The sequence below is a fragment of the Desmodus rotundus genome, chromosome 2, assembly GCF_022682495.2.
Source record: "Desmodus rotundus isolate HL8 chromosome 2, HLdesRot8A.1, whole genome shotgun sequence".
NCBI classification, from domain to species: Eukaryota; Metazoa; Chordata; class Mammalia; order Chiroptera; family Phyllostomidae; genus Desmodus; species Desmodus rotundus.
In genome coordinates this window covers 99273231-99298956 of record NC_071388.1, presented here as the reverse complement: position 1 = coordinate 99298956, position 25726 = coordinate 99273231, and the positions used below count along the sequence as shown (strand labels likewise).

Below are 25726 nucleotides of genomic sequence, written 5' to 3'. Positions count from 1 at the left end.
ATAAACTCACAACTATCAACAACTGAACCTAAAAAACAAAAACAAAAACTGAGCAAACAACTAGAACAGGAACAGAATCCTGGAAATGGAGATTACATGGAGGGTTATCAGTGGGGAGGGGGAGGGGGAGAATGGAGGGGAAAGGTACAGGGAATAAGAAGCATGATTTGTAGGCATAGAATAGGCAATGGGAGGTAAGAATAGTATAGGAAATGGAGAAGCCAAAGAACTTAACTGTACAACCCATTGGCATGAATTGTGGGGGGGGGGGGGGAGGGGTTGGTGCTGCAGGGTGAGTGGGGCAGTGCAGGGAGGAGGAGGATGAAGGGGGAAAAAAATTGGGACAACTGTAATAGCATAATCAAGAAAATATACTTTATTTATTTTCTTTTTTTTTTAAATACTTTTGATTTTTATTGTTGTTCAAGTACAGTTTTCTGCTTCCCCCCAACCCTTCCCCACCACCCCAGCCTTCCCCACCTCCCTCCCCTGATTCCACCCCCACCCTTGGTTTTATCCATGTGTCCTTTATAGTAGTTCCTGTAAACCCTTCACCCTTTTCCCCCCATTATCCCCTCCCCTCTCCCCTCTGGTTACTGTCAGTTTGTTCTTAACTTCAATGTCTCTGGTTATATTTTGTTTGCTTTTTTCTTTTGTTGATTATGTTCCAGTTAAAGGTGAGATCATATGGTATTTGTCTTTCACCGCCTGGTTTATTTCACTTAGCATAATACTTTCCAGGCCATCCAGGCTCTTGCAAAGGGTAGGAGTTTCTTCTTTTTTTGTGCTGTGTAGAATTCCATTGTGTAAATGTACCATAGTTTTTTGATCCATTCATTTACTGATGGGCACTTAGGTTGAAAAATCTCATTAAATTTACTTCTCACATATCCTTTCTCAGAAAGCTACTGGTGGATATGTACAACCAAAGTGAGGGAATAAGTCACGAAAGACAAATATATGAAATGCAGGAAACAGGAGATCCAGTTCAGAGTGACTGTTATCCACCAGACCTAGGATATAACTTGTTGAGATTGGAACAAGTTCAAACATTTGTGTCTAAGGACAGTGCAGGACTTTGTATCTGTATGTATTTTTCCTCCTTTAGTGCACAGGTAGCCATGGTGAAGGCCAATAGAATCTCACTTTTATTATAAAATCAACAAGAATGCTGGCGTGTGGGTGAGATTGAAAACTGATACAATAAAGAAGTATGTTTATAATATGAAGGATTTCAATGAAAGACTGATCGCCTTAGCAAGAACCTTATGTTTATGCTGTTTAGGTTGCTTAGGTGTAGAAGAAAACCAAATCTGACCAAATAAGGGGAACATACAAGGTCTGTCCAGAAACTATCCAGTCATGTAATATGAAAAATAGAGACATTTCCTGAAGCAGATAAAAGATACAAGAAACATTGTACACAGGACAATGATGCCTCTGTACCCTTCAAAGTAGGCACCTTGGGACCTCACACAGTTCTCTCAATTTCCATCAGCTGCCCCGTCATATTTTCCTGAATGGCATCAATGGTCTGAAATCTCTTCCCTTTCAAGGGTAATTTTAGTTTGGGGAAAAAACAGAAGTCGCAGTGCGCCAAATCGGGGCTGTAGGGGGGGCCAAGTCACCTGGGTGATTTGATGTTTCACCAAAACACTCTGCACAGGAGGTGATGTGTGAGCGGGTGCGTTGTCATGACAAAGCTGCCCATCACCATGCCCACAGCTGCGGCCTTCTGAATCATCTGAATAGTTTCTGTGGAGGAATGTTCAAGCTTAATTCAAAATTTGATGCAGATTTGTTGCTCTATTCAGTCATTTTGAACGCAATGGCCACACAGTACACGTGTTCGCTCAATGGCTCTACTGCCCCCACTGACTAGTACAATGAAGTCGTCATTGTTCACGCATGCACATTCCAGTCCACTCTCCTTGGCTGCCAGGATACACTGATGTCACACAAACAGTTTTTGTTATATTAATGATGGTTGGGTTTTTTCTGGATAGACCTTGTACATATATGGAATATATATATGTAAAAATATACATTAAAATATATACATACATATGTGTGCATGTATATATGGGTGTACATGTATACATGTATGTACATCCTATATATGCACACTATATGTAGGCATAGTGTGTCTATGGAAAGATACATAAGAAGCTGGAGATTGGAGTTCCCTCTGTATGGCTAGGACAGTGCAGGACTTTGGAAAAAGGAATGTAAGGGAGGTCTTTTTTCCACTATTTACCTCCTTGTTCCTTTTGATGTTTTGGACAGAATGCAGGGTAAGAGAGACAGTGGATTGGGGTCAGGTGAGTGGTGGTGTTATGTTCTTGAACATAAGGGCATGACTGAGAAAAGAAGGGGTAGATGCTAAAGCTGGAGGGACCCTTGCCTGGCCTGGCGATGACCTAATGTGGTAGTATGGGGGAGGTGGGCAGTGGGTGTAGAGGGAAAGTTCGGAGGGCAGTAGTCAGAAATGACTCTGCTTCTGGCATGGGCTAACGTATGTGAGGGCACTGAATGGGTGAAACTGGCTTCAGAATTGTGGACGGAGGATGGTGAATTGCAAAAGGATAATAAGTAGTGGAGGGGGAGGATTTGGAGGCAGCAATTGTAGTTCACATTCCCTCTGACCAAAAACTCATTTTCACATTGTGTGCCTCATCGTCCATATCTTCTGGCCTGATGAGATGATGGAATGGCTTCCAGAAGAGTCAGTGCTCAGACCTCTGGAGGCGCCACGTTGGAGGGATGAGCTACAGTAATGTGAGGTATTCTGTGGGCACTCAACCTGCAACCAGCCAAAATGCTGTCTCTTCTACAGGGACATGAAGGGGGCGGGGGGGGGTGGTGCTTTCTAAAATCTTCCCCATCTCTGCCATTTACTAAGTTAGAGACCTTGGATAAATTGCTTTGACCTCTCTGTGCTTCATCAGCAAAATGGGCATGATATTCCAATACTGATATCCCAGGGTCATTATGAGGATTGAATGAAGTAATAAATTTAAAGGTTTAGGAGAGTCCCTGGTACAAGGCAAACAACAGTGATGTTAGCACTGTTATCAAACCTAGTGGTCTCTTTTAACCTTTCATGGCTTTCCTCTCCCCAGACTTGGAACTCAGAAGGTCTAGAGAATTTAATATACCAAGGAGGGATGTTTTTATAAGAGGACACATTAATGTTTCATTCAACTTTTAAACAAGTAGCTTTGAGGTACTATCTTAGGTGCTGGGGTCCACTGGTGAAGATGTCAGTTTCCCCCCAGAATTTCCCTGCATTTATGTATTTTTAATTGAGATATAACTGACCTATAACATGTGTGTGTGTATACTGTTAATGATTACCACAATAAGTTTTGTTAAAATCCATCACCACACAGAGGTACAAATTATTTTTTCTTCTGATGAGAACTTTTGAAATCTGCTCTCTTAGCAACTTTCAAACATATAGTACAGTTACATGATTCATCTTACAATAATGTATTTTTGAGGAATAGCTTTGTATTGGCCTTTGTTTAGTGTATATACAAGCATATAAATTTTAAAATTACACAGTTTAAAAGGCTACAAACTGAATAGCAAGTAACCCTTCCTTAACTCCAAATTTCCCAGTTGTCTTCAGAAACAACCTGTCTTACCTAATCTTTTATGTCATATTACTGAGATGAACATTTAGAATGATATTAGCCCCTCTTTTTTGTACAATGGTTAGGAAAAAGGAAAGAACAGCATTTGGGATGAGTCAGAGGCTTCTGGCTAGGGCTACTGGAGACCGGGGCCACCACAAAGATGTCAAGGGGAAGGAAGTTCCTTAGGAAAACAGAGGGAGTAACTTCAGGCTCCAGGGTTTGGGTGGTACTGCTGAAGTATAAGCAAAACACATAGACTTTTAAATCTATTTAGTAAAAATTTACTGAGAACTACTCTATACAAAACATGTCAGGACCCAGCAAGGTGCTGAGTCTAAAGAAGGCAGGAGCAGGGCAGAGCACACAAACGGTAAGGTTACAAAAATGAGCGGCCTAGTGCAGTTGTCTGCAACCCGCCAGGGTCTACAGAACTATTTCTGTAGCTTGGGCCTCCCAAAGTTCTCTTTAGGTTTGAACTCAGATTGCTCCATTCCTTAGTGATGTTGCCTTAGACCCAGGGTCTCCTGACTTACTTCTACTTGACTTATTCCTCTACTTCTACTTATTCCTCTCCTGTACCTGGTTTTCTTGTTGAGAATGATGCTCATAGGCAGTCTTTAGACACAAGTTCACTAGTTCTGCTCTGGGCCAGCCAATATGTTTTTAGGGCACCTGTGGGCTAAATCAACATCTGGATGATTTGCATCCTGCTTTTCCAAACTTTAGTCCAGCCCTTTGTCTCTCAGCCATTAGTTGGAAGAGTTCTGAGCCTCCTTTCATTTATCTCATGATAGCTCTCTCCCCCAAGCTCTGCTTTCAGCAGGTGAAACATCAAAACAACCTGGGTATCATCAAAACAGCTCATCGACCACCGAGGAACCTACTGTCTGTCTTAAGTCCATTTGGACAGACTGTCCATCTCTCGCTCGTCCCAAGGCTTGTCGAAGGACTAGACAGACTGAATATTCATGTGCATCTCTGTTGGTCAAGATCTTTCATTTTTTTCTCTTTTGAGTATTGTGGTCTCTCTCTTGGCTCTTGCACAGATGCCCCAGGCCATCATCTCAGTCAGTTTTTCCAAGAAGAGAAGTGTGTTGATGATGCACAGCACTCTTCCACTTTATCCAGGGCTCTCCGCTAAGCCAGGCGTGCGGGTCCTCCTCAATATCAGCAACAGCCCATATAGAAATGGCTCCAGGATCCAGAGCTGGTTCCTTCTTTGCCTCTTCTAGTCTCCCAGATTTTGAGTTTGTCTGGTTATTGTTGTCAGCACACTAGGCCACCACTTTCCTTACTGACCCTCAGTGAAGAACAAGAACTCCTTAGCAGAGGGTGGACATTTCTCTAGGCATCGTAATTACATTATTATAATACATATTTCTTTATATTTCAAAATGTTAATATTAACACTATAAAGCAATAACATACATAGCTCCCACTCAGACTGAAGAGGTAGGTGTTCGGTCACAGATATACAAGATAGATTGAGGCACTACCTCAGAATCCAGAGTAGACAGAAGCCACTATTCCAGGAAATGGGAATTCTACAGTAAACACAATTTGTAAAATTAAGAAAAGAGACTGAATCTGATACCGGTGGCGTTAGTCCTAAACACTAGCCAGGAGTCAATCAGCATGTTCTGAAAAGAAAAGAAGCCGATAAAATCTGCTCCTGGCATAGGGAGCAGAGCTGGCATGACAGGGAGGCTATTTCATTTAGAGAGAGTCCTCGCCCCCTTGCTGTTATTCCTATAATATTTTCTTGCCTCTGGGAAGGCTCAGAGAGACAACAAAAAGGTCAGTCAAAAACTTGAAAAGGGAAGCATATGATCTTATTGCCCAATGTCACCCCAATAAGTTTAATTTAAAGAAGGAAAAAAATAGAGGAGCCAATCCACATGTGATTTGAAAAATGGATAGTCAAACGGACTTAACTCTTTAATCAAAAGTGTGAGGCACTTCTGTCACCTGAGGCCGTCTTCAAAATGTTAACAACACACTGGGCTTCATCAGATCTTTCAGGTACACGGTTTTCTACTCTGAAAAAAGAGAAGAAAAGAATTGGGTCAGAATTCCCAGGAGAGCCACTTCCTTTTCTGGATTTCAATGACAGGGACAAGAACAGGCAGCACTGCAATAGCAGTGAGGAGAAACAAACTACTGAGGAGAGAGGTGGAAGGGTGTCACCACACTCTTCCTTCAGTAACTACCCTTTATTTTTTTTTTAATTTTTTTTTGCAAATAAAACTTTATTGGTGTTTGCCCATTCATTTTTTTTAAATTTTAATTTTGTATTGTTATTCAATTACAGTTGTCTGCCTTTTCTCCCCATCCCTCCACCCCACCCCAGCTGAACCCCCCTCCCTCCCCCACCCCCACCCTCCCTCTTGATTTTGTCCATGTGTCCTTTATAGTAGTTCCTGTAATCCCCTCTCCTCACTGTCCCCTCCCCACTCCCCCCTGCCCATTGTTAGATTGTTCTTAACTTCAATGTCTCTGGTTATATTTTGTTTCCTTTTTTCTTCTATTTATTATGTTCCAGTTAAAGGTGAGATCATATGGTATTTGTCCCTCACCGTCTGGCTTATTTCACTTAACATAATGCTCTCCAGTTCCATCCAAGCTGTTGCAAAGGGTATAAGCTCCTTCTTTCTCTCTGCTGCATAGAATTCCATTGTGTAAATATACCATAGTTTTTGGATCCACTCATTTGCTGATGGCAGCACAATTTACTACACTTTATTTTTGTCTAGGCCTGTCCCCGCTCTATGCTGAGTCCCTGCTGCCTTCCCTCTGTAGGCTTTTCCGAACCATTTCTGAACCGAGCCTGACAGGGCAGGCAAGATCTTGGCACCCTGGCTCACCACTGGGATCCCTAGACTCACAGTGGCTGGTGACCCAGATAAGTGCTGGGCACTCTGGGTCCTGGGCACCCTGGGGTCATAAACATGTCTCTGTGACCAGGCTCTTCACTGAGGGCTGCTTTGACCCCACGACCACGCAGCCAGAGCCTTGATATTCTCGATAAGCTCAGTCCCTCAAGGGGGCATGGAGGTGCGGACAACCTGATTATGTCATGTTGTGAAAGGACTGATCACCAGGAGTCTTCATGCATTCCTTCATGCATACATTCATTCTTTCAACAAATATTTATTGAGCACCTACTGTATGCTGGGCACTGTGCTGGGTGCTGGTAGCACAGTGATAAGCTTAACTGATATGATCCCTGCCCTCTATAGAGTTCAGTTTATAGAGTTTAATAAGGCAATTACACATATTTATTAGTATACTTGGCGTTATAAAGAGAAAGGACCAGAATCCACACGACACTATCATAGGCTAAGTCTAGTTTGGGAAGGGTTTTTAAGAAAGTGCTGCTTGAACCAAGATCTAAAGAATGAGGTGAAGAAGTGGCAGAAGAATATTCCAAGCAAAGGGCACAGAAGTTTCAAAGGTGCAGAAGCTACATGGAACATGTTATCATTCCTCACTTACTCATGTATTCACACATGTAGGTCACCCACACGTCCAGGCTCTTTTCTAGGTACTGGGGTTACCATTGTGAGTGAGACGCAGCCCACGCTCACCATATCAAACCCCTTTGGTACTACTGAGAGTTTACTTGGCCATGACTGAGCATTGTGCATTGGATACCTGCCATCCATTTACAACTAGGACATTTTCCTCCAGGTCCTACTAGTCTCAATCTCCTTTCCCTCTCCATTAGTTCATGTTTGCTGGGAGTCTCAGCATGCCTCAGGGTTTTTTAAGTCTATTCAAGTTATAGACCCTCTGGGAATCAGACCTCTTTCAACAACGTGGTAGAGTCAGGATTCACCTTTCCTCCATCTGTTTACTCTCTTCCCCTTCCACTTTCATGGCTTCTGGAAGAGAGCAAACAGCCTCAGAAAGTGTATTTCCTATTGATACTAACAGAGGGAAAGTTTGGAGAGGCTCCAAAGTCCTAGGACCCAGAGAAAAATCATTGTAGCCTATAAGGCTACAATGTAGCCTTAATGACATGGTAGCCTTAATGTCACATATAATGTGAAATTGATGGTTACCTGATGCATTTTCAGGGGGGCTGAGAGAGAGCTCCTTGCATCCAAAAAGTAAAAGCCTTCATTTGGTCGCTGGGCCTTAAGTTCTAATGTTGGAAGTAGGATTTTTACTTAAAACTCTACTCTTTGCTAAAATAAAAATATTAGTGGAAGGGGTAACACATTTAGTTTTAGCAATCATTTAATGATCAGAAAAGAAGCCCTGGCTGGTGTGGCTCAATGGATTGAGTGCTAGCCTGTGAACCAAAGGGTCGCCGGTTTGATTCCCAGTCAGGGAGGGCACAAGCCTGGGTTGCAGGCCAGGTCTCCAGTAGGGAGCACATAAGAGGCAACCACACATTGATGTTTCTCTCCCTCTTTTTCCCCTTCCCTCCCCCTCTTTACAAATAAATAAATAAAATCTTAAAAAAAAAAAAAGAATTTCCAATCCTTTTCTGAAAATGAGATTTAGGAGGAAAAGGAAATCTTGAAGATGTTGATGCTGAAATGGGTTAGCCAGCCCACACTACCAACAGTACAGTGTTGCATGGATGGGCCAAGGTTAGAAATGTCTAGCTCCTGGACCTCCCAAAGCCTGAGTTGCTACTGGTATGGACTTGCTACTGATGTTCCTTGGGGTGTAAATTCCTCTAGGCTGACTGTCCTGACAGTGCTGTCGTTCCACTCAGAGCCTTCCCGTGGGGGTTGTTAACCCGGGTGTCTATGGAGAAATTTAGGGACCTCAGGAATCCTTTCAATAGCCCCACTGATGGTTTTGAACCCTTCCTATCATTGGCAGTTCTCATGTGTGCACACAGAGTTGAACAGTAATTAGCATTATTGAGGGATAATTAATATACAATAAAATCCAATCATTTTCCATATAGATTTTGGTGAGTTTAACCTTATGTATGCAGTCATGTAACTGCCACCATACCCAATATATAGAATGTTTATATAAGCCCCCAAAGTTCCCTCTTGCCCCTTCCTCCCACCCCATCCCCTGGTAACCACTGATCTGCTTAGTGTCACAAGAGTTTTGCTTTTTCTAGAGTTTCATATAAGTGGGTTCATACAATGGGCAGTCTTTTTCTGCCTGGAGTCTTTCACTTAGCATACATAATGCTTTTGAAATTCATCCATGGTGTGCTGTTACCAGTGCCCATTCCTTCCCCTAGCTTGGCAGTATTTCATTGTATGACTATACATCATTTGGAGCCACAGTAACACATGATCTCTGCCCCAGGTGACAGCATTGGGGGCCTGAGCAGGGCCACCATCTGTGGCTACCCAGGCCTGACCCGCTCTCCACACTCCACCGGCACTGGTCACAGACCCCTCTGTGAACAGGGCACCTGGAGTTGTGCCAGCTTGTCAGACCAGAGCTAAAGTTATAAAAAATGTTTTTGCATTTTTATGTTTAATTTATCAAAAAAAAAAAAGATATTTGCACCCTAAGACAGCTCCTCAGATATCTGTAGGCAGTACTTGTGTCATTGCCAAGGCTTTTTTCTTTTTCTGGCTAAGACCTTTGGTTACTTGAGTGATTTCTTATTTGACTGAGTTTCCAGACACAATAAATCTGGTTGGGTTCTAATTTTATTGAAGTTCCTCTGAAAAATAATGGTGCTTATAACTGAATACAGTATTTCAGATGCCTTAGATTAATGCAGAATAATTAAATTATCCTTTTATACCCATGACAAAATCATCACCATTAAAAAAAAAACACTGCTATTTCAAAGTGAAAGCCGACAATAAAAACAGATTTTTAACCTTTTGGATTTGATTACAAATTTAGCATTTTTAAGGGCAGATGTGATGATATCACCAACTTTCAGTTTTTAAGCCCTGTGAAGGTTTCTATTTAAATGGTGATTAAAATGATTTATTTTGGAAAACATACTTGCCCTTTATGAAATCATTTCTGAAAAAGCTGAGACTAAGGTTTGGTGGATGGTCGCAAGTTGAAATAAAAACTGTTGGTTGCTAGGTCACTGTTACACACAGAGTCCAAATGAGGAAGCAAAACTTCAGAAGGAGCTATTTCAGTCTTTCTCCCCAATGGGTAAGCTGGCAGGGTAGCTTTTGATTGGGAAAAGACAGTAATTCAAAATGACAATTTCTCATACACTATGTGCCTTGACAAAACGAGAGAGAGGAAGGAGGAGGAGGAGGAGAAAGAGGAGGAGGAGGGGGAGGAGAAGGAAAAGGGAAGAGAGATCAGAAACCAGCTGGAATGACCATGGCATTTCCCTTTTATTAACTTAGGCTAAACAGGGTAAATATGTGTGGTTGAGGAAAAAGCACTATAATTAGGAACAAACACTGGAAAGGACTTCTAATGCCAAGTTAGTTTGAGGGCTGTCTCCTCTGAGGAAAGGATTAATATTGAATTAGAAGAAGCTCCACTTTTGGAGAAATTCCTACAGGTTATCAGTAAGCTTGTGGGTGGATCATGACTGCCTTGATGTCTGTCTGTTGGAAAATTTAGTTCCTTGTGGATGTAAGACTGAGATCTCCATTTCTTTGCTAGCTCTCAGCTGAGGTTGAGCTGGCTCTCATTTTCAGCTTCTAGAGGTTGCCTACATTTCTTGGCTCATGGCTCCTTCCTCCATCTTCAGAGCCAGCAATGATGGGCTGAGCCTGTTTTATCTCTCCTTCCCTCTCAGTTTTCTAACCAAGCTGGGAAAGGTTCTCTGACTCATGTGATTAGACCGGGTCTACCTGGATAATCCAGGATAATTTAATCATCTTAAGGTCAGTATCTTAATCACATATGAAAGTCCCCTTTGCCATGTAAGAAAATATTCTAGATTCTGGAGTACAGGAGATAGACACCTCGTTATTCTGTTTATCATATAGCCAATGCCAGAGGTATCCACAAAGCAAGTGCAGACGTTGCTGAAGCCAAATTTACAAACAGCTCATATTACACGTCATAGTTGTTTGGTACATCTCCCTTCCTCCAGTGATATCAAGCTCTTCTCTTTGACCAAACTTACTGGCACAGGTGACTGACCAAACAACTTTTTCCTACCAGTACTTTTAATCACATTCTTGGGGGGTCCTGTATGTGCTGTGCTCTCTTGTTGCCTTCTGCCTTTTATCACCACAGCCCAATTGGACCATCTCATATGTACCCATATGTACAGACACATCCTCCTCTTTAACTACCTTATCTATTCTGAATTTTTCTGATTGTCTCTTGAGGGAAGAAACATTCTTATTCTCTTTTTCTCCATTCATTCTTCTTTGTTTCATTTGTAAGCTGATCATTCCAATGTGAAAACAAATTTAGGAGACAGCTTATTCCCAAACTGAAGGTTGCTTCTGCACATTTAGCCAATGCTAAAGGCAATGAGATTAAAAGAAACAAAAGCTCAAACCTCTCACCTTAAAAAGTCAAAGCCTGGGCAAGCATGGTATATCCATGCATCTGATCCTGTGCACTGCATTTTACACTTCTATATCATGGAAATATTTCAGTGTGCCCTCTACGTTAGCAGTTTAGATTGCTCTGCCATATGCTTTATATTAATTTATTGAAATTGGATAATCACTCCCTAATTTCCTGTTTTAAAAATATAGTAAGATGCACTGACTGATGTGGCTGAGTTGGTTCAGCATCATCCCACAAAGCAAAAGGTTGTTGGTTCAATTCCTGGTCAGGGCACATACTTGGGTTGCAAGCCAGGTCCAGTTGGGGCATGTGCAAGAGGCAACTGATCGATGTTTCTCTCCCACTCTTCCTCCTTCCTTTCCTCTCTCTCTAAAATAAATAAATAAGTAAATAAGTAAGTAAATAAATAAATAAAATCTTTAAAACACAGCAAGATGAAATGAGTGACTGCTAATGTCATTTATCTATTTTCTAGATAGATCTTAGAATCAGTACACTGAAATCTTAAACAAGGTGCTGACCAGAAGCATTATTCTTTTTACCATAAGTGAGTAAGAAGGGTATCTTAGTTATCAACACCAACCAAACTTCTACTAGAGGCAATTATTGACATAAAGTCCAACTTTACCTTACAACTGCCCAAACCAGCCCAAACCACATACAGGGATTATTCTAATGTCAGGAAGCACCTTTGCCCAATTAAACACGGGCCACTTTCACAACAGATTTGGGAAGGCTGCTGAATGCAGTGCTGTTTACAATAGCAAAAAGTATGGGAACAACTCAAGTGTCCAACAACATGGAGTTGGTTAAATAAATTAAGGTATATCCACATAGTGGACTCTCTTGCAACCGTTTCATGACATTGAATATTTTCTTTCTACATTTAGCATTAAAAAATTCAAAAACATGAGGGGGATTTATCCTAACTGTAAAAAAATAAAAGCCCTTATAAATATTATCCCACTTCTGGGAAATAACATAGATTTCTACTAAAATATTGTAGATATAATAATCTTTTTCTTACTCATGAAACTACAGGTGATTTTTTTCCAGTATATTTAGTAATGCACATGTAGTACTTGGTAATGAAAAAAAGTTAATATTTTTAAAATTCAGTGGGGAACTACTCATCTGACCTCTCAGGAAACCTGGTTTAGAGATAAGAAAACAGATCTGATGGTTATCTAATGCCCCCTCCTCCCACTAAACACCTCTGCTTGAACACCACCACCAGGAATATAACCACTAATGTTTAGAAGTGTTTTCACCATTTTACTTCATTGAATTCTGACAGTAACCTTATGAAGGGAGATGGGTAAAGTAAGAAATAATCTGTTTTTTCTGGAAACCAGAAGCATATTGTAAACCTGAGGCTAGAAATATTGCCTCTTCTAGAAATCCAGAGCAACATTATCAGTTGTTGAGTCCCATCTACACGAGTTACAAATCCTGAGGGGAAACCTTCTCCTCCGACCACTTGCTGACTTTTTGCCAGTCTGGGCTCAGCCAAGGAGCTCCAGGAGGAGGGAGGCAGGTAGAGAAGTAGCTACTAAGTGTCACTCTGCAGGGAGGACACACACTGACTCACCACGTTCACGAGCAGGGCCAGGCTGCTGCTTCTTCCTTTTCTTTAGTGTTACACAGAACCCCACCCCACACAGAAAGATGACCAACAGTGTAAGTACAGACGCAGTCACAACGATGGCAGGGTCTTGTTCAGGTGGGGCTGGCTTTGGTGGCTTTGCACCTAAAAATGACCACAAGTTTTCGATTAGCCAGGAAGTTTGATTAGAAGAGCTTTAATCACGGGCAACAGTGTGGTGATTGTGGGGTGGGTGGAGAGGAGAGGTGGAGGTGGAAGAGAGTATAAGGGGGAGAAATGGCTATGGAAAAAATACAATAAAAAATAAGCTACTAAAAATATTATATATTCATATATATTATATATTAAAATTTTATTATATATACTATATATTAAATATGTATTATATCAAATGTATATATCAAATGCATACATTAAATAAATATATATTTGTATGTTCACAATATATTTATAATACAATAATACATTGTTATTGTATTATAAATAATACAATAAACAATATAATATTGTTTATATTATATTGTTAACAATATAATAATATTGTTAAATATTGATAAAACAATAATATATTGTTTTAATTATATATTTATAATAATGTACTAAATATATTAAACTTACATATTAAATATATATAAATTTATATAATATATATAATAAAATGTAAAAGGGGAATAAAAGAAAAGGTTTATAATTACTGCTCTTTTTTTTCCTCTTTTCTTAATTACATGCCAGCTTCTCCCCAGGGCTCTACTGCCAGAGGAGCTAGAAATATGCAAGGTGAGGTTATTGAAAGTCCCAGTCTCCTGGACAGCTGACTAAGAACCAAGCCAGTGCCTCTGGCCAAATGCCTGGACTGATCTCCCTTACTTCCTGGAGGCGGGGAAGACAATGACTATGACTAGAAGAGGTCAACCTGGCCCTTGGGTTTGGGATCTGGGTAAGTTACCTGTGCCAAGGTTCTGAGTGTACAGTCATTGTGTGACGCCCTGCTTCCTCAGCCCATGTGCGGTCAGGCCCCAGGCCTTGACGTTTCCTTTGCAGTAATACCTCATCCACCATCATCTGTAGATCAGGCTCCAGACACCTCTCAGCTGGACAAATATTACAACCTCCTCACAGGCCTCCCACCTCCAGTTCTGTTTTTGTTTGTTTTTCACACTGAGGTCACAGAGTTCCTCAGGCATGCTGTCAGCATGTTTCACCCACTAGAAAAACTTTGCTATCTCTTCATGGCCTGAGGGATCAGGGTCAGAATCAGCTCCTGGGAGGTCAAGACTTACTTCCTTGCATGGAGACTCACAAGTTCCTAGGAAGTTGAAAAACAGGCTTTGGGGGAAAAACTTAGAACTGAGTGTCCCACTTTGTAAACATTTATGGAAATAGTTCTGGTAGTTAATTCTAAATTACAGGAAAATAGGACTAGCTGACCTCCCATTAGCTTAGCAAAGAGGAATCATTGCAAGCCTTATTCAACACTTTTTGAGTCTGTCCCAGTTCATCCCACTTGACGCCTGTTTGGCATTCCCAGTAAAGGAGGGTTATACTTATTAACATGGAGACTGCTACATTTTGACACCCAAAATGTTCCTTGACTCAGGGTCTAACCTATCTGTGATCAACCAGAGAATACGGACACAGAGAGGCAAGCCCCATCTTCCTGATGCAGCTAGAGCTGAAATGGTTCCGAAGCAGGAGTTGAGAAGCAGCAGCAAGGTGAGTCATGATGGGGCTATAGTGACGGCAATGCCCTATTCATTTGCTGACTGTGGGAGCTGTGGCAGAGGGCCACAGGACATGCCAGGTGTGGTGACTGGTGGCTCCAAGAAGGTGCTGAACTTGGGATAGCTTGGGAGAGGCCTCTATCAGGCTACAGTAGAAGCAACCCAGATGGGCTGGGTAGCCTCACCATTTACTGGATCCTCAGGTGGAAGTATCTGAATGAAGGACATCAGTACAAAGAGAGAGAATAGGCCCACTGGTAAAGTTGGCTGGTAGGAACTGGCCCTAGGGACTGTATGTAAGAATGTGCCCAAAGGACAAATTATGTTTTAACAATGAGACATCAAGAGAGAGGAGGCAACAAAGCCAGAGGATGAAGCAAGGAGTTGGAAGGATCACTTAGAAGGGGACAAAGCAAGGGCCCTGAGCTGGAGAAGAGCCCAAGGCAAGCAGAAGGCAGATAGGTAGAGGAGGGCAGTGTGGTAAGGATCAGAATGACCAGTGATGGAGAGAGTCCGGGAGAAGAGCGCCTTTACTCCAGGAAAGAATCTTGCAGTTACTGCTCCTCAAAAGTGGGATTTCAAACACAGATGCATTTCCTCAAGGGCAAAGATATGACTTTAAAATGGCAGGTTCCTGTGAGTGGGCCCTTTTCTCCAACTGAGCTGGTCTCCTACAACACTGGCCACATGCCACAAGAATTTCTGCCTCTGGGTCTTTTCTTGACACGCATGTACTGAGCTTGACCATTACCATTTGTGCCCACATTGGATACGGCTAATTGATTGCGGTCCTCTCACTTTCTAAGCCTGAATGCTGTCTCAAAACTTTTCTTCCTGTTCAGGAAGCCACCAGAAGTCTGAGTACCTGTCATCACCTCAACACACTCACTAAGTCCAATTATTTCTCTTACTGTGTTATAAGATTCCACTTCCTTTAGAAAGACTTCCCTCACCCTCAAAAATTTGCCCATGTCTGATTGCCTATAAACCTAATTAGAGTCACTTTTGTATTTAAATTTATAATTTGTTTCCATGGAATATAATTTAGATTCCAATCAAATCTTTTTAAAATCCAGATTTTCATGGGTGGACATCACGTGAAAATTTAATTCTATTGGAAGGTCCTTGACGGCAGAGAGCCTGTCTTACGCCTTTTAGTTTTCATCCTTGCAACCAACAACGTCTAGAATGGATCTATGCTCATAATAAGTGCTATATGGATGTAGCATGGTGTGTGTGTGTGTGTGTAACGAATGGTAGAATTCTAGCCTGGAGGAATCCTGCACTTTCTGACCTGTACTTCAGAACGGTCTACCCGAAAGTAGCCCAAAAGAGTGGGTCAGTTCCAGGGCTTAAGCACATGCTTCCTCAAGTGCAGCACAGGGTTGTAGCCTCCCAGACCCCGCCCCACTCAGATGACACAGGAGTCTGCTGAGTATAAAGTAGCTCTGGTGGAGGTTTCCTGGCAAATAAGGGATATTGGATGATTTGCCCTAACCATCTGTGTATAATACCTGATAAAAGAAATAGCCTCGGGAAGCCACTTTACCTATAATGTAAGATTCGGAGACAAGCTGTGTCTGTGTTGGCCCAGGTTGCAGGACACAGAAGATGCTCACGTTCGATCCAGGAGATATTGGAAAAGACAAGCTGATAGAAACATTGTATAATCCTGTGATATTATTTTGAAATATATTCATGACAGCATCATACTTAGTAGTTGCATTCACGGTTGTTAGCCAAAAAAACATCTTCTTAGGTTCTGGGTAACCTCGTGCAGATGAGCAGGTCAAATTTGTGATGTCAGAATTTCCTGTACTGTTAGAAGTTGCCATTATTTTAGGTTGACTGAAGTTAGCTGAAAGCAAGTAGAGATACAAGAAAGAAAGAAAGAGAAAATCAGTCTACATTGTATTTAGAAGAAAATAGCAAAGGACCAGGTACCTGATCTGGGAACTCTGGGGGCATACCTGGGAGCCTCAGGCTGTCTAAATTATGGGCCTCAGCTCATGGTGAGAACCACATAATGGCCCCACATTTATTTTTTAAGAATGGAATTTGGGGCCATGCTTACTTCCTGTTTACCCAACTCGAGGGGGACATTGTCTGAGTGATAGAAGGGCTGAATTTTAGTCATCAAAGATTTATAATGAGGCCACTTCTCTAAGAAATAAAGTCTGGAAGGAGAAGTGGTCTGACTTTAGGACCCAAGTGTCCCATGTGGTACATTCCAGGTCACCAGACCAAGAGAACAGAAAAGGATTGATGCTACAGTTCCACCAGGTTTCTTCAAGAAACCCTCACAGGATGGTAGTATGTGAGTGGATGGGGATTTTGGTTTTAGATATTCAGAATACTGGTTTTGCACATGACAGAGCTTCTCTTGCCTTGTTTGCCATTCAGACTTTTATGGCTGTTGAGGATCACTGGCACCTAGTCCCTTTGCCAGTCAAATACCTTGATATCCTCCCAGAGTTACTAGGTCATTTTCAGGTTTTACCTGCTAATGTATAATTTAGTATATTGCTTCAGAAACTTGAGTGATCTGCATGACACATGTATAAGTTTTGATATATCAACACACTACTGAAACACTCTGCCTGTAACTGTATGTGGTCTGTAGAAGGTGGAATGCCACAGTACTACCTACTGTAGCCTTATTAGCCAGATCTGTGAAGCCACAGGTTATAGAAGTTACTTATAGTTTTTCTAATACATATTAAATACAAAGCCACTAAAATTTTTTAAAACATGATTGTCTGTGTCCCATCTAAGACACACCACATTTCTTTATAGTACCTGGCTACACTTTGAAAACATTTATTTAGCACTTGGTTACATGCCCTCAAAGCCCTGCAGCCTAGTTTGAATCACACAGGGCTTAGAGGGAGCAACTTCCTGTTCTATCTCTATTTTTGCCTCTGTTTTACTCTGTGGTTTCAGAACTGGTGTTAATCTGCCTTTTCCAGTTCCATCAAAAATTAATCTGTATCTAGTAATCCCATACCTGGGTAGCTATCCTGGAGAAATGAAAATTTACGTTCACACAGAGACTTATACACAATTGTTTATAGCAGCTCTATTCATAATAGCCCCAAATTGAAAACAACCCAATGTCTTTTCTTGGTTTGAGTACAGATGTAGTAGAATGGATAAGTAGGGATAGAAGGGATAAATAGTAGAATGCTACTCAGTGATCAGAAGAAACAGACTTTTGGTACATGTAACAACATGGAAATCTCAAAGACATTATGTTGAATAAAAGAAGCTAGTCTTAAAATGTTGTGTACTCAATGGCTCCATTCACAGGATGTTCTCAAAAACACACATCTATAGGATGCAACACAGGGGTATGGATGTGGTAAGGGTGTGATTAGAAAGGGATAGCATGAGGAAATGTTTTTATGGTGATGGAAATGTTTTATATCCTTTTTAGAGTGTCGGTTACAAAATCTATACATAAAGTTAACAGAGCTATATGTCAAAATAAAATAATTAATTTTACTATATTGTAATCTTAGAAATGCATAGTAATATTTAGGCTTTCCAAGGCCTGGAGAAACAAAAGGGTTGCCTTGCCCGTATTTAGACTGTGTGCATTGGGTGATTTCCCTTCTGTCTACCAGGTTCAGGGTGGGGCAGCAAACAACTCATAAGTAACCTCTGGAAGGTTGAAGGGAAAACCCAGATTAGGTAGCTGTCACCCTCATTAGGGGCTCCAGGCAAAGATTCCATGGGTGAGAAATCTTGGACCAAAGGAGACAATGAACATAAAAGAGATTTGAGGCCTATATGGTTATATAAACTTAGTAATGGCCAAATCACCCATGGTTTTTACTTAGCCACATTACCTTTGTTCAGTTAGCTCCATTTTGTCCCCAATGCAGATTTTTACTGATCTTTCAGAGGCAAATGATAAAATGTACAAAGGACTTTTAGCTTCCCTCTCCCAAAGCCTGCATTACCTTTAAATGGACTTCCCAGAAATGGCTGTCCTGTGCCTTCTCTCTATGGGGCACCCCCTGGCCCCCACCCCTGTTTCTCTGCTCACTGCAGTCTCATCTAGAAGGTCAGGGATCAGAACACGCTGTTGACAACATACCACGCACTGACAGGTCAGTACTCATTTGGTGGATGGGAACCAATCCACTGGTCCCTTTGCGATGGACGAAACACTGATACAAGCCCTTGTCCTTGATCTGAACATTGTGGAGTCTCAGGGTCCAATTATCCTTGTCCAAGCTTGTGCGGCCCTTGTAATCTGGATCAACATTCTCAGGATTTTCTTTGCCTCTGTAGAATTCATACAGAACCAACTTATCCTGGTTCTGCCAAAATACTACCAGCTCACCCAGGCTTATGTTTTGAGAGTTGGTAAAGTGGCAGGGAAGATATCCAGTCTCATTGAAATACGCCTGATTCTTCATGGAAGCAACACCTAAAAAAGGAAAGGTGGAAATTGGGGAAGAAGAAACAAGAGAGGAGAATAACAACTCCCTTTCTCTTGATACAATAATCAGATGCTATCTTGCAGTAATGGGATTGGAGAACTTCATATTGAACTCTGGAACTGTGCATACACACTGGCATCTGGTGATGGGACTTCTGTTCTCACTCTACAGCTCACTAAACGGGTGTGGCCTTGTATAAACTGCAATTGCTGTGTGGCTCAGTTTCCTTATCTGTTTAATGAAGGGGCAAACCAAATGTTCTAAGGATCTTCCCAGTACTGTGGGTCTGTGAATTTAAATCTCAGAACAGGGAAAGCCAGTAGTTGGACAACTCATTCACCCATCTGTTACCTCCCTATAACCTGAACATTGATCTTCTGTAGCTGTTACAGGTTCCATTACTTCTAGACCACGGGAGGCAAACACAAGGTCCTCGGGCCGAATCCGGCCCTCCACCTTGTTTTATCTGACCTGGCACCATGTTTCTACCCGGCAGCAGCACAGAGCTCTCGCTTGACTGTTAAGGAATAATTACATTTATACAGCCCTAAAATTACATTCGGCCTTTTGAAGGCAACCGAGAGGCTGATGTGGCCCCCAGTGAAAATGAGTTTGACACCCTTGTTCCAGACCATCACCAAAAGCTATCCCTTTCCCACCCCATCCCATTATTCCTTAGCCTGCTATAGTGACAAGATTTCTGATAATGGTAACAATTTGATTACCCGCACCCCCGCCCCCTTCATTATGCCTCAAGAGCTGGAGATCACATTGAGTAGCAGCTTTGAGATACGAATAGTTCCCTGTATAGAGCTTCCCTCATGACTGCAGTTTTCATAGCCAACTCTCTCAAGGATGTGGCCCAGTTCCAAGGCTCAGTGATCTCTCTAAGTTCTTTCAGGGATCAGAAAGAGAACTGGGCTAATATCATGGTTGTTTGGGGATTGTGGTGGTCAGAGAGCATTTAAGGTACATGAATGAAATGCTGGAAATGAATCAGAGATTGGAAGGTGAGGATGTGCTCTTGGAGCATTGGGGAAACCCCAATTACCATAAACTTGCTATTGCCTGTATGCATTGCCCTGGAAATTTTTACAACCCCTGGAGGACAGACTGGGTGAATTCAGAGAAAAACTTCCACTCCCAAGGATGTATTGGAGTTTGTGGAAGTGATTTTGGCTACTGAACTCCTTAAATGTGATTATTTATACAAGGGGGGTACCCCCCCAAACCCTGGAATTTATTTATAAAAAATTGTGCACATATTCTTATGTTTAAACTTCTGTCACCTTCGAAGTACTCTCCATGTGATGCAATACACCTGTTGAGATGTTTTTGCCACTGCTCAACAGTTTCTTGAACTCTTTGATTTTGATGCCCTTTAGTGCTTCAGACATTTTTTGTTTCACTTCTTCCATGTTGGCAAAATGTTTCCCTTTGAGGACTTTTCATCCAGGGGAACAAAAAAAGTCGCTTGTGGTGAGATGGGGTGAATAGGGTGGGTGGGGCACGGAGGGGGAGCCATGCCATTTTGGATCAAAAACTGCTGAACACTCAGTGTGGTGGGCGGGTGCGCTCGTAAGTCACCCATCATGAAAGGGGCAAACACATTGAAAGGGTCTTCAAAAATAATTCACTGAAGGTGAGTGCAGCCTCTCACAACAATGCCAGCTGGTGCACTGATACAGATGGGTTCCTAGAACACTCACCTAGTGGGGGGAGCCTGTACTGCAAGGGCCCGCCCTCCATAAGATAATTCCAGTTTTGGGGGGTCCCCCCTCATATATTGTAATAACTATGCATGGTGCCAGGTGGGTACTTCAAATATCAGGGGAACACTTTGTAAAGTACATGACTGTCTAACTACAATGCTACAGACTTGAAACTAATACAAAATCATATTGAATGTAAATGGTAATTAAAAAATAAAAATTAAGAAATGTCATCAATTGCAGAGTTTTTGTAGGACTTATTCTGGGACACAGAATTACTGAAAGTTGGCCAAGATATTATTGGTAAGTGAGAAGTGTGGGGTTGGGGGGAAATGCTGTTTCTTAGTTAGTATGAAGTTAGATACCACCTTGGGGAGAAAGTTAAGGTGGGTTCTAAATAAAGCTTCACCGTTCAGAACTTTATTAAGGAGAAAAGGGAGATGGGTTGACGAGAGATGAGAGGAGTTTCCTTTGAGGTGTTCATTGAGGGGTGGTAGAAATTTAATTGATCTGATCAATGGGATTTTCTTCTAAGAAAAAGTAGAAGGACAAATAACAATGACATGCACTTGGAAAAATGGAACTGTGTGCAGAATGGCCCAGTGAGAACAAATCATCAAGGGGGCTGGAGGTGGTCTTGAATGTGAGGGGAAGAGGACTCCAAGCATCAGCGAGAGCTGGCACAAATTTGAGCCACTGCCTATTACTTTCTGCTCACTAAAATCGTGTGACCACTTGAAAGTATAAAAATGCAGCATCCATACAGGATACAGTCCCACATTGGTGAGAAGTGGAAAAATCTACCTGGGTACCTGAAACAGTGAAAGGGGGACCTGAGGAAGGTGTCCTGAGGCTTCTGCTCCTCCTTTGCTACACTCTGAACGATAAGATAAGAGTGCCACCTACTGTAAAAGCTTCTAGCAGCTATCTCTGGGGTAACTGATTCTGGTTGTACCAGCAACTTGCCATATGATATAGGGCAAATGGCCTTATGGAGAAACCAAACACAGCTGGAAATTCTGCCAGTTAGCAGTCAGTGTTACATTATTACTCAGAGGTCAACTGTGCTCTCTGGGCCTGGAAATGACTTAGCCTTAGGTTTCTGCCTTCTTGATTTATGGTTGTTTCTCTGCTGGGCCTCACCATACCTTCTCTCCTTCCCACTCACTCTCTTCACTCAGACTGGTCTAACTTATCTGATCCAAAGATTAAAAGGGCTTTTTCTTTTTTTTTTCCTCTTTTTTTTATTTTTTAAAATTATTTTATTGTTGTTCAATTACAGTTGTCTGCATTTTCTCCCCCCACCTCTCCCCCACCCCAGCCAAACCCACCTCCCTCCCTTGCTTCCATCCTCCCCCTTGGTTTTGTCTGTGTCCTAAAAGGGCTTTTTCTCCCACCCATCTAACTGCTCCCCTTCTCTTCTACCTACCAAACGTGTGGTCTGTGTTCTCAAGCTTCAGCATCATGGAAGCCTGCTCAGAAATGTAGAAGCTTTGCCTGCACCTAGGCCTACTGAGTCAGAATCTGAATTTTAACAAAAGTTCCAGTTTGAGAAGTTGCAATAGAGGATGTCAACCTCTGTCTCAAGAGTGTAACAGAGGAGATAATGACAGGAACAATTGGTTTCCATCCAAACCCTCTCTTTTACTCTGGGGTGGAAATCACTCTGAAGCCCATTCTGGGTGGAACTGAAAGAATTTCGCAATTTGTACTCCATAGTTCCTCATCACCATTGGCTTCCATGACATCATCAGAGCTATGTGTGCTAATCCCCTGACAATATGGGAAAGACTTACTCAAGGTCTCTTTTCCCTAAGTGGCTTCAGCGCTCCCCTCTCCCCCCTTATGACACCAGACCCTAGACCACCCAGTTACTAGACTCACTGGAACTCCATTGGTGGGTAAGTATTGAGATTCTCTCCTTCCCAGCACCTGGGTAATAGGTCTGGGTCTAGTTATAACTGGCTGCTATGATGATATCAGGAGCCAGGCACTCAAGAATCCATCTAGATACCTCCCTAAACAGCTAAAGGAGTTTGTTTCAAAGGATACTTGAGAACTTCCTGAGCAATATACTGTTTGACTGTCACACAAAAACTATGATCTTCTAACCTTGTGAGGTCTCTGACTCCACCTAGATCTTCATTCTTCCCTGGCTACTACACCAAATACATGTCTTTTATAGTCAAGAATTATCTCTCATTCATGTTACTATACTTATCTGTACTCAGGAATTTTCCTATTTTTCTTACTAAAGTTCCTTCAATGCTATACAGGGAGTGGCAAAAATAGGTTTACAGCTGTTCATATAGAAAATAATATAATAATCAATAAATAGTAATACAAGAATAAACTCTGTGTTTTGCAGACTCACAACTGTAAACCTACTTTTGCCCCATGCCCTTTACCCTCAGGAAAATTCATTCCACTGTAATAAACTACATCTTCCAACTCTTCATCAAATGTTTCCCCCAGGGTTATGCTTTCATTAAAATCTGGCCCTACCCAAAAGCCACCACTTGCCCCAGCCACTGCTTGTTTGTCTTACTTCGCAGCGACCTTGAGCAATGCCCGTCCCCTTTGAAGGGTTTCTGTCAATGCTGTCAGCCACTACAGCAATGACATCACTTCCTTGCTCACTGAGCATTTTGGCATTCATTAGAGGCAAAGTTTTTTTCAAACAACTATTACTGTGAATTTGGGTGACGTCAGCAAGGATGAGTTCACCAACAAACTTGCCTGAAAGTTCTTTGATCTTTTCCACTTCAAAGATCTTCAGCCTCAGACTGTGTTAGCAGCCCCTCTGCCCCTGAACCTAATCTCCGAGAACAGCTCTGCTCCAAGAATCTTAAAACTCAATGTACCTCTGTCCACAACATATCTTCCTCCAAGATTTGCTCAATTACTTCACCTGTCTCTGTTTTTTACTTCATCTGTCCAGTTTGGACTCTCGAGCTCAGTGCTTTCCAGAGGAGCCCTGCAATGATGGAAATGCTCTGTATCTGTGCTGACCAATATGGAAGTCAGTAGCCACTACCATCGAGCCAATGAGCGCTTGATGTGTAGCTAGTGACTGCAAACTGAATATTCAATATTATTTAATTTTAACTAATTTAAATAGCCACATGCATCTAGTAGCTGTCATATTGGACAGCACAGTGATAGTATATCTTTTCAACCATTCTCTTGCCAGCAGCTTCAGTAAATTTGCCTCTTCGTGCAGAATTCATTCCAAGAACACTTAGCTTTTGATCTACATATCTGAAGGAAATTATTCAATTATTTAAACTGGTGACATTACAAATCTACAGTCTCTTGCCTGCTCAACTCGGACTCTGAGCTGCTCACCGTGATTACCACCCTCTCCTTTCCTCACAGCAGTTCCCTCTGCTACTGCTTTTAGTTTCTCTTTCTCTTATAGTCAAACTCCCTGAAGGAGTAAGGCAGCAATTGCTGCCTTCATTCCCAGCCTCTGGCCCCCACCTCACTGCTGAAACTTCCCTGGCAAAGACTGTCAGTGACTACCCACCATTGCCAAATTCAGAGCTCTTTCCAGACCTCATTTTATTTGACCACTCTGTTGAATGTTGACCACTCTGTTGGCCATCTCTCCTTGAAATTCTATTCTTTCCCAATCTCTGACACCCCTAGTCAATTTTCTCTGATCATTTCTTAAATACTGATTATCTTGATGCCTGCTCTTGATCTCCTTACACTCTCTCTGGCTTTTCTCCTTTAGTAAAAGAAGGAAAAATCATGAGGACAGATAAGCAAGGGTTTGACTGCCAAATATATAAATCAATAATTCACAGATGCTTATCTCCAGTCAATAATGTCCACTATAATTCCAGATATCCAACTGTCTGCTGGACACTGCTGTTTAAAGAGCAATAGATATTCTGTCCTCTAAACTTTCCTGTCCTCTATCTCAGTGAATGATTTCCCCACTTGCTACTGTCAGTAACCATCTGAATCATCTACAGAAAACACTTAGAGGGTCTGCACAGGTGTAGCTGAGGAGATCTAGAACTACTATAGCCAGAGCTGAACTCGTGGCCGGGCTGGCTAGTCAGGAGCAGCTTGCATGCTGCTGTGGCCAAACTGCAGGCTCAGCTCATGCTCCCAGGATGTGTGTGTAAGATGGCTTCCCTCCTGGTGCTGAGGGTGGGGTAAATGAGCAGCAGGAAGAAGCAGGACAGGTGAAATGAAAGGCACCCAGTCACAGGACGTGTGGCAGGAACCTCCACCAATCCATTAACAGATGAAGAAAATGAAATTCAGAGAGGAGCTGAAAATAGGGAAGATCCAAGTTCTATGAGGCCTGACACTTTTAAAACTTCTCTTTTTGTGTGGAGGAGGTGCTCTTTAAGAAAAGAAATGCAGAATTCAAGTACACAATGCAGATGGCCATTATAATACCAGAGGAGAATATGATGGAGAGAAAAGTCGCAGTAAAAAGAGGCAGTGGGCTCAACTTGTTCTGGTTAAAATATCTTACTTTTGAAAATTTTACCAAAGTATAAGACATGTGACCATATTGCTGGGTCCCCTCATGGAATCTTGGAGGGGCTTGTGCAAGTGAGAAACCCAGCAGCTAAGGTTCATTAACTTCATAGTAAATCAGCTGATGTAATCAGCCAAAGGTCACTGAAGTAGATAGTAGCAGGGCTGAGATTTTTTGATCCTCCCCCTAAGCAAGGGCAACTTCAATCTATGGGTATGGGCTGGTGGGGAAGGTAGAGGAGGGAGAGAGGGAAGGTAGAGAATGTGAAAACCAATGCTCCCTAATGAAAGGAGACTTTTAGAAGCCCATTAGCTGTTTCCTAAAAGCCTGTTAATGCCAGAAATGGGAACAAAGAAGACCAGAAAAGGATATATATGGACCAAAAGAGTTAAGCCTCCGGGGTGTCAGGGCAGGGACCTTCCCCTTGCTCTCTGGGTGCCCCTGGACAGGCCAGTCGACCCTACTTCATGAGACGGCAGAGGAGAAGGATGCACAGAGGGGATAGGGCTCCAGGCCAGGACTGCCAGCAGCTGAGATAGATACCTGTTCTCAATCATGATGTGTCCTTCTTCTCCACAAAAGTCTTTTTTTTTTCTTTTTTTTAAAAAAAAATTTGGTAGCGTGTAACACTGGATAGAAAGTGAGTAA

General features: G+C 42.0%; 1 protein-coding gene across 4 annotated transcripts in view; it reads right to left on the bottom strand.

Moving 5' to 3' along the window:
* Positions 1-596: 596 nt before the first annotated feature.
* CD86 (CD86 molecule) overlaps positions 597-25726 on the bottom strand; it is a 99586-nt gene continuing 74456 nt past the window's right edge. For 3 of the 4 annotated variants that reach the window (XM_045185895.2, XM_045185894.2, XM_045185892.2), the window contains 5 exons: positions 18514-18849; positions 15961-16269; positions 12676-12834; positions 11363-11453; positions 2854-5680 (listed from right to left, as the gene is read on the bottom strand). In XM_045185895.2, coding sequence (XP_045041830.2) covers positions 5584-5680; positions 11363-11453; positions 12676-12834; positions 15961-16269; positions 18514-18849 — 992 coding nt within the window. In that variant the 3' untranslated portion in view covers positions 2854-5583. Of the gene's footprint in view, positions 1756-2853; positions 5681-11362; positions 11454-12675; positions 12835-15960; positions 16270-18513; positions 18850-25726 lie in introns of those variants that run through there. The other variant, XM_045185893.2, reaches the window with a different exon arrangement.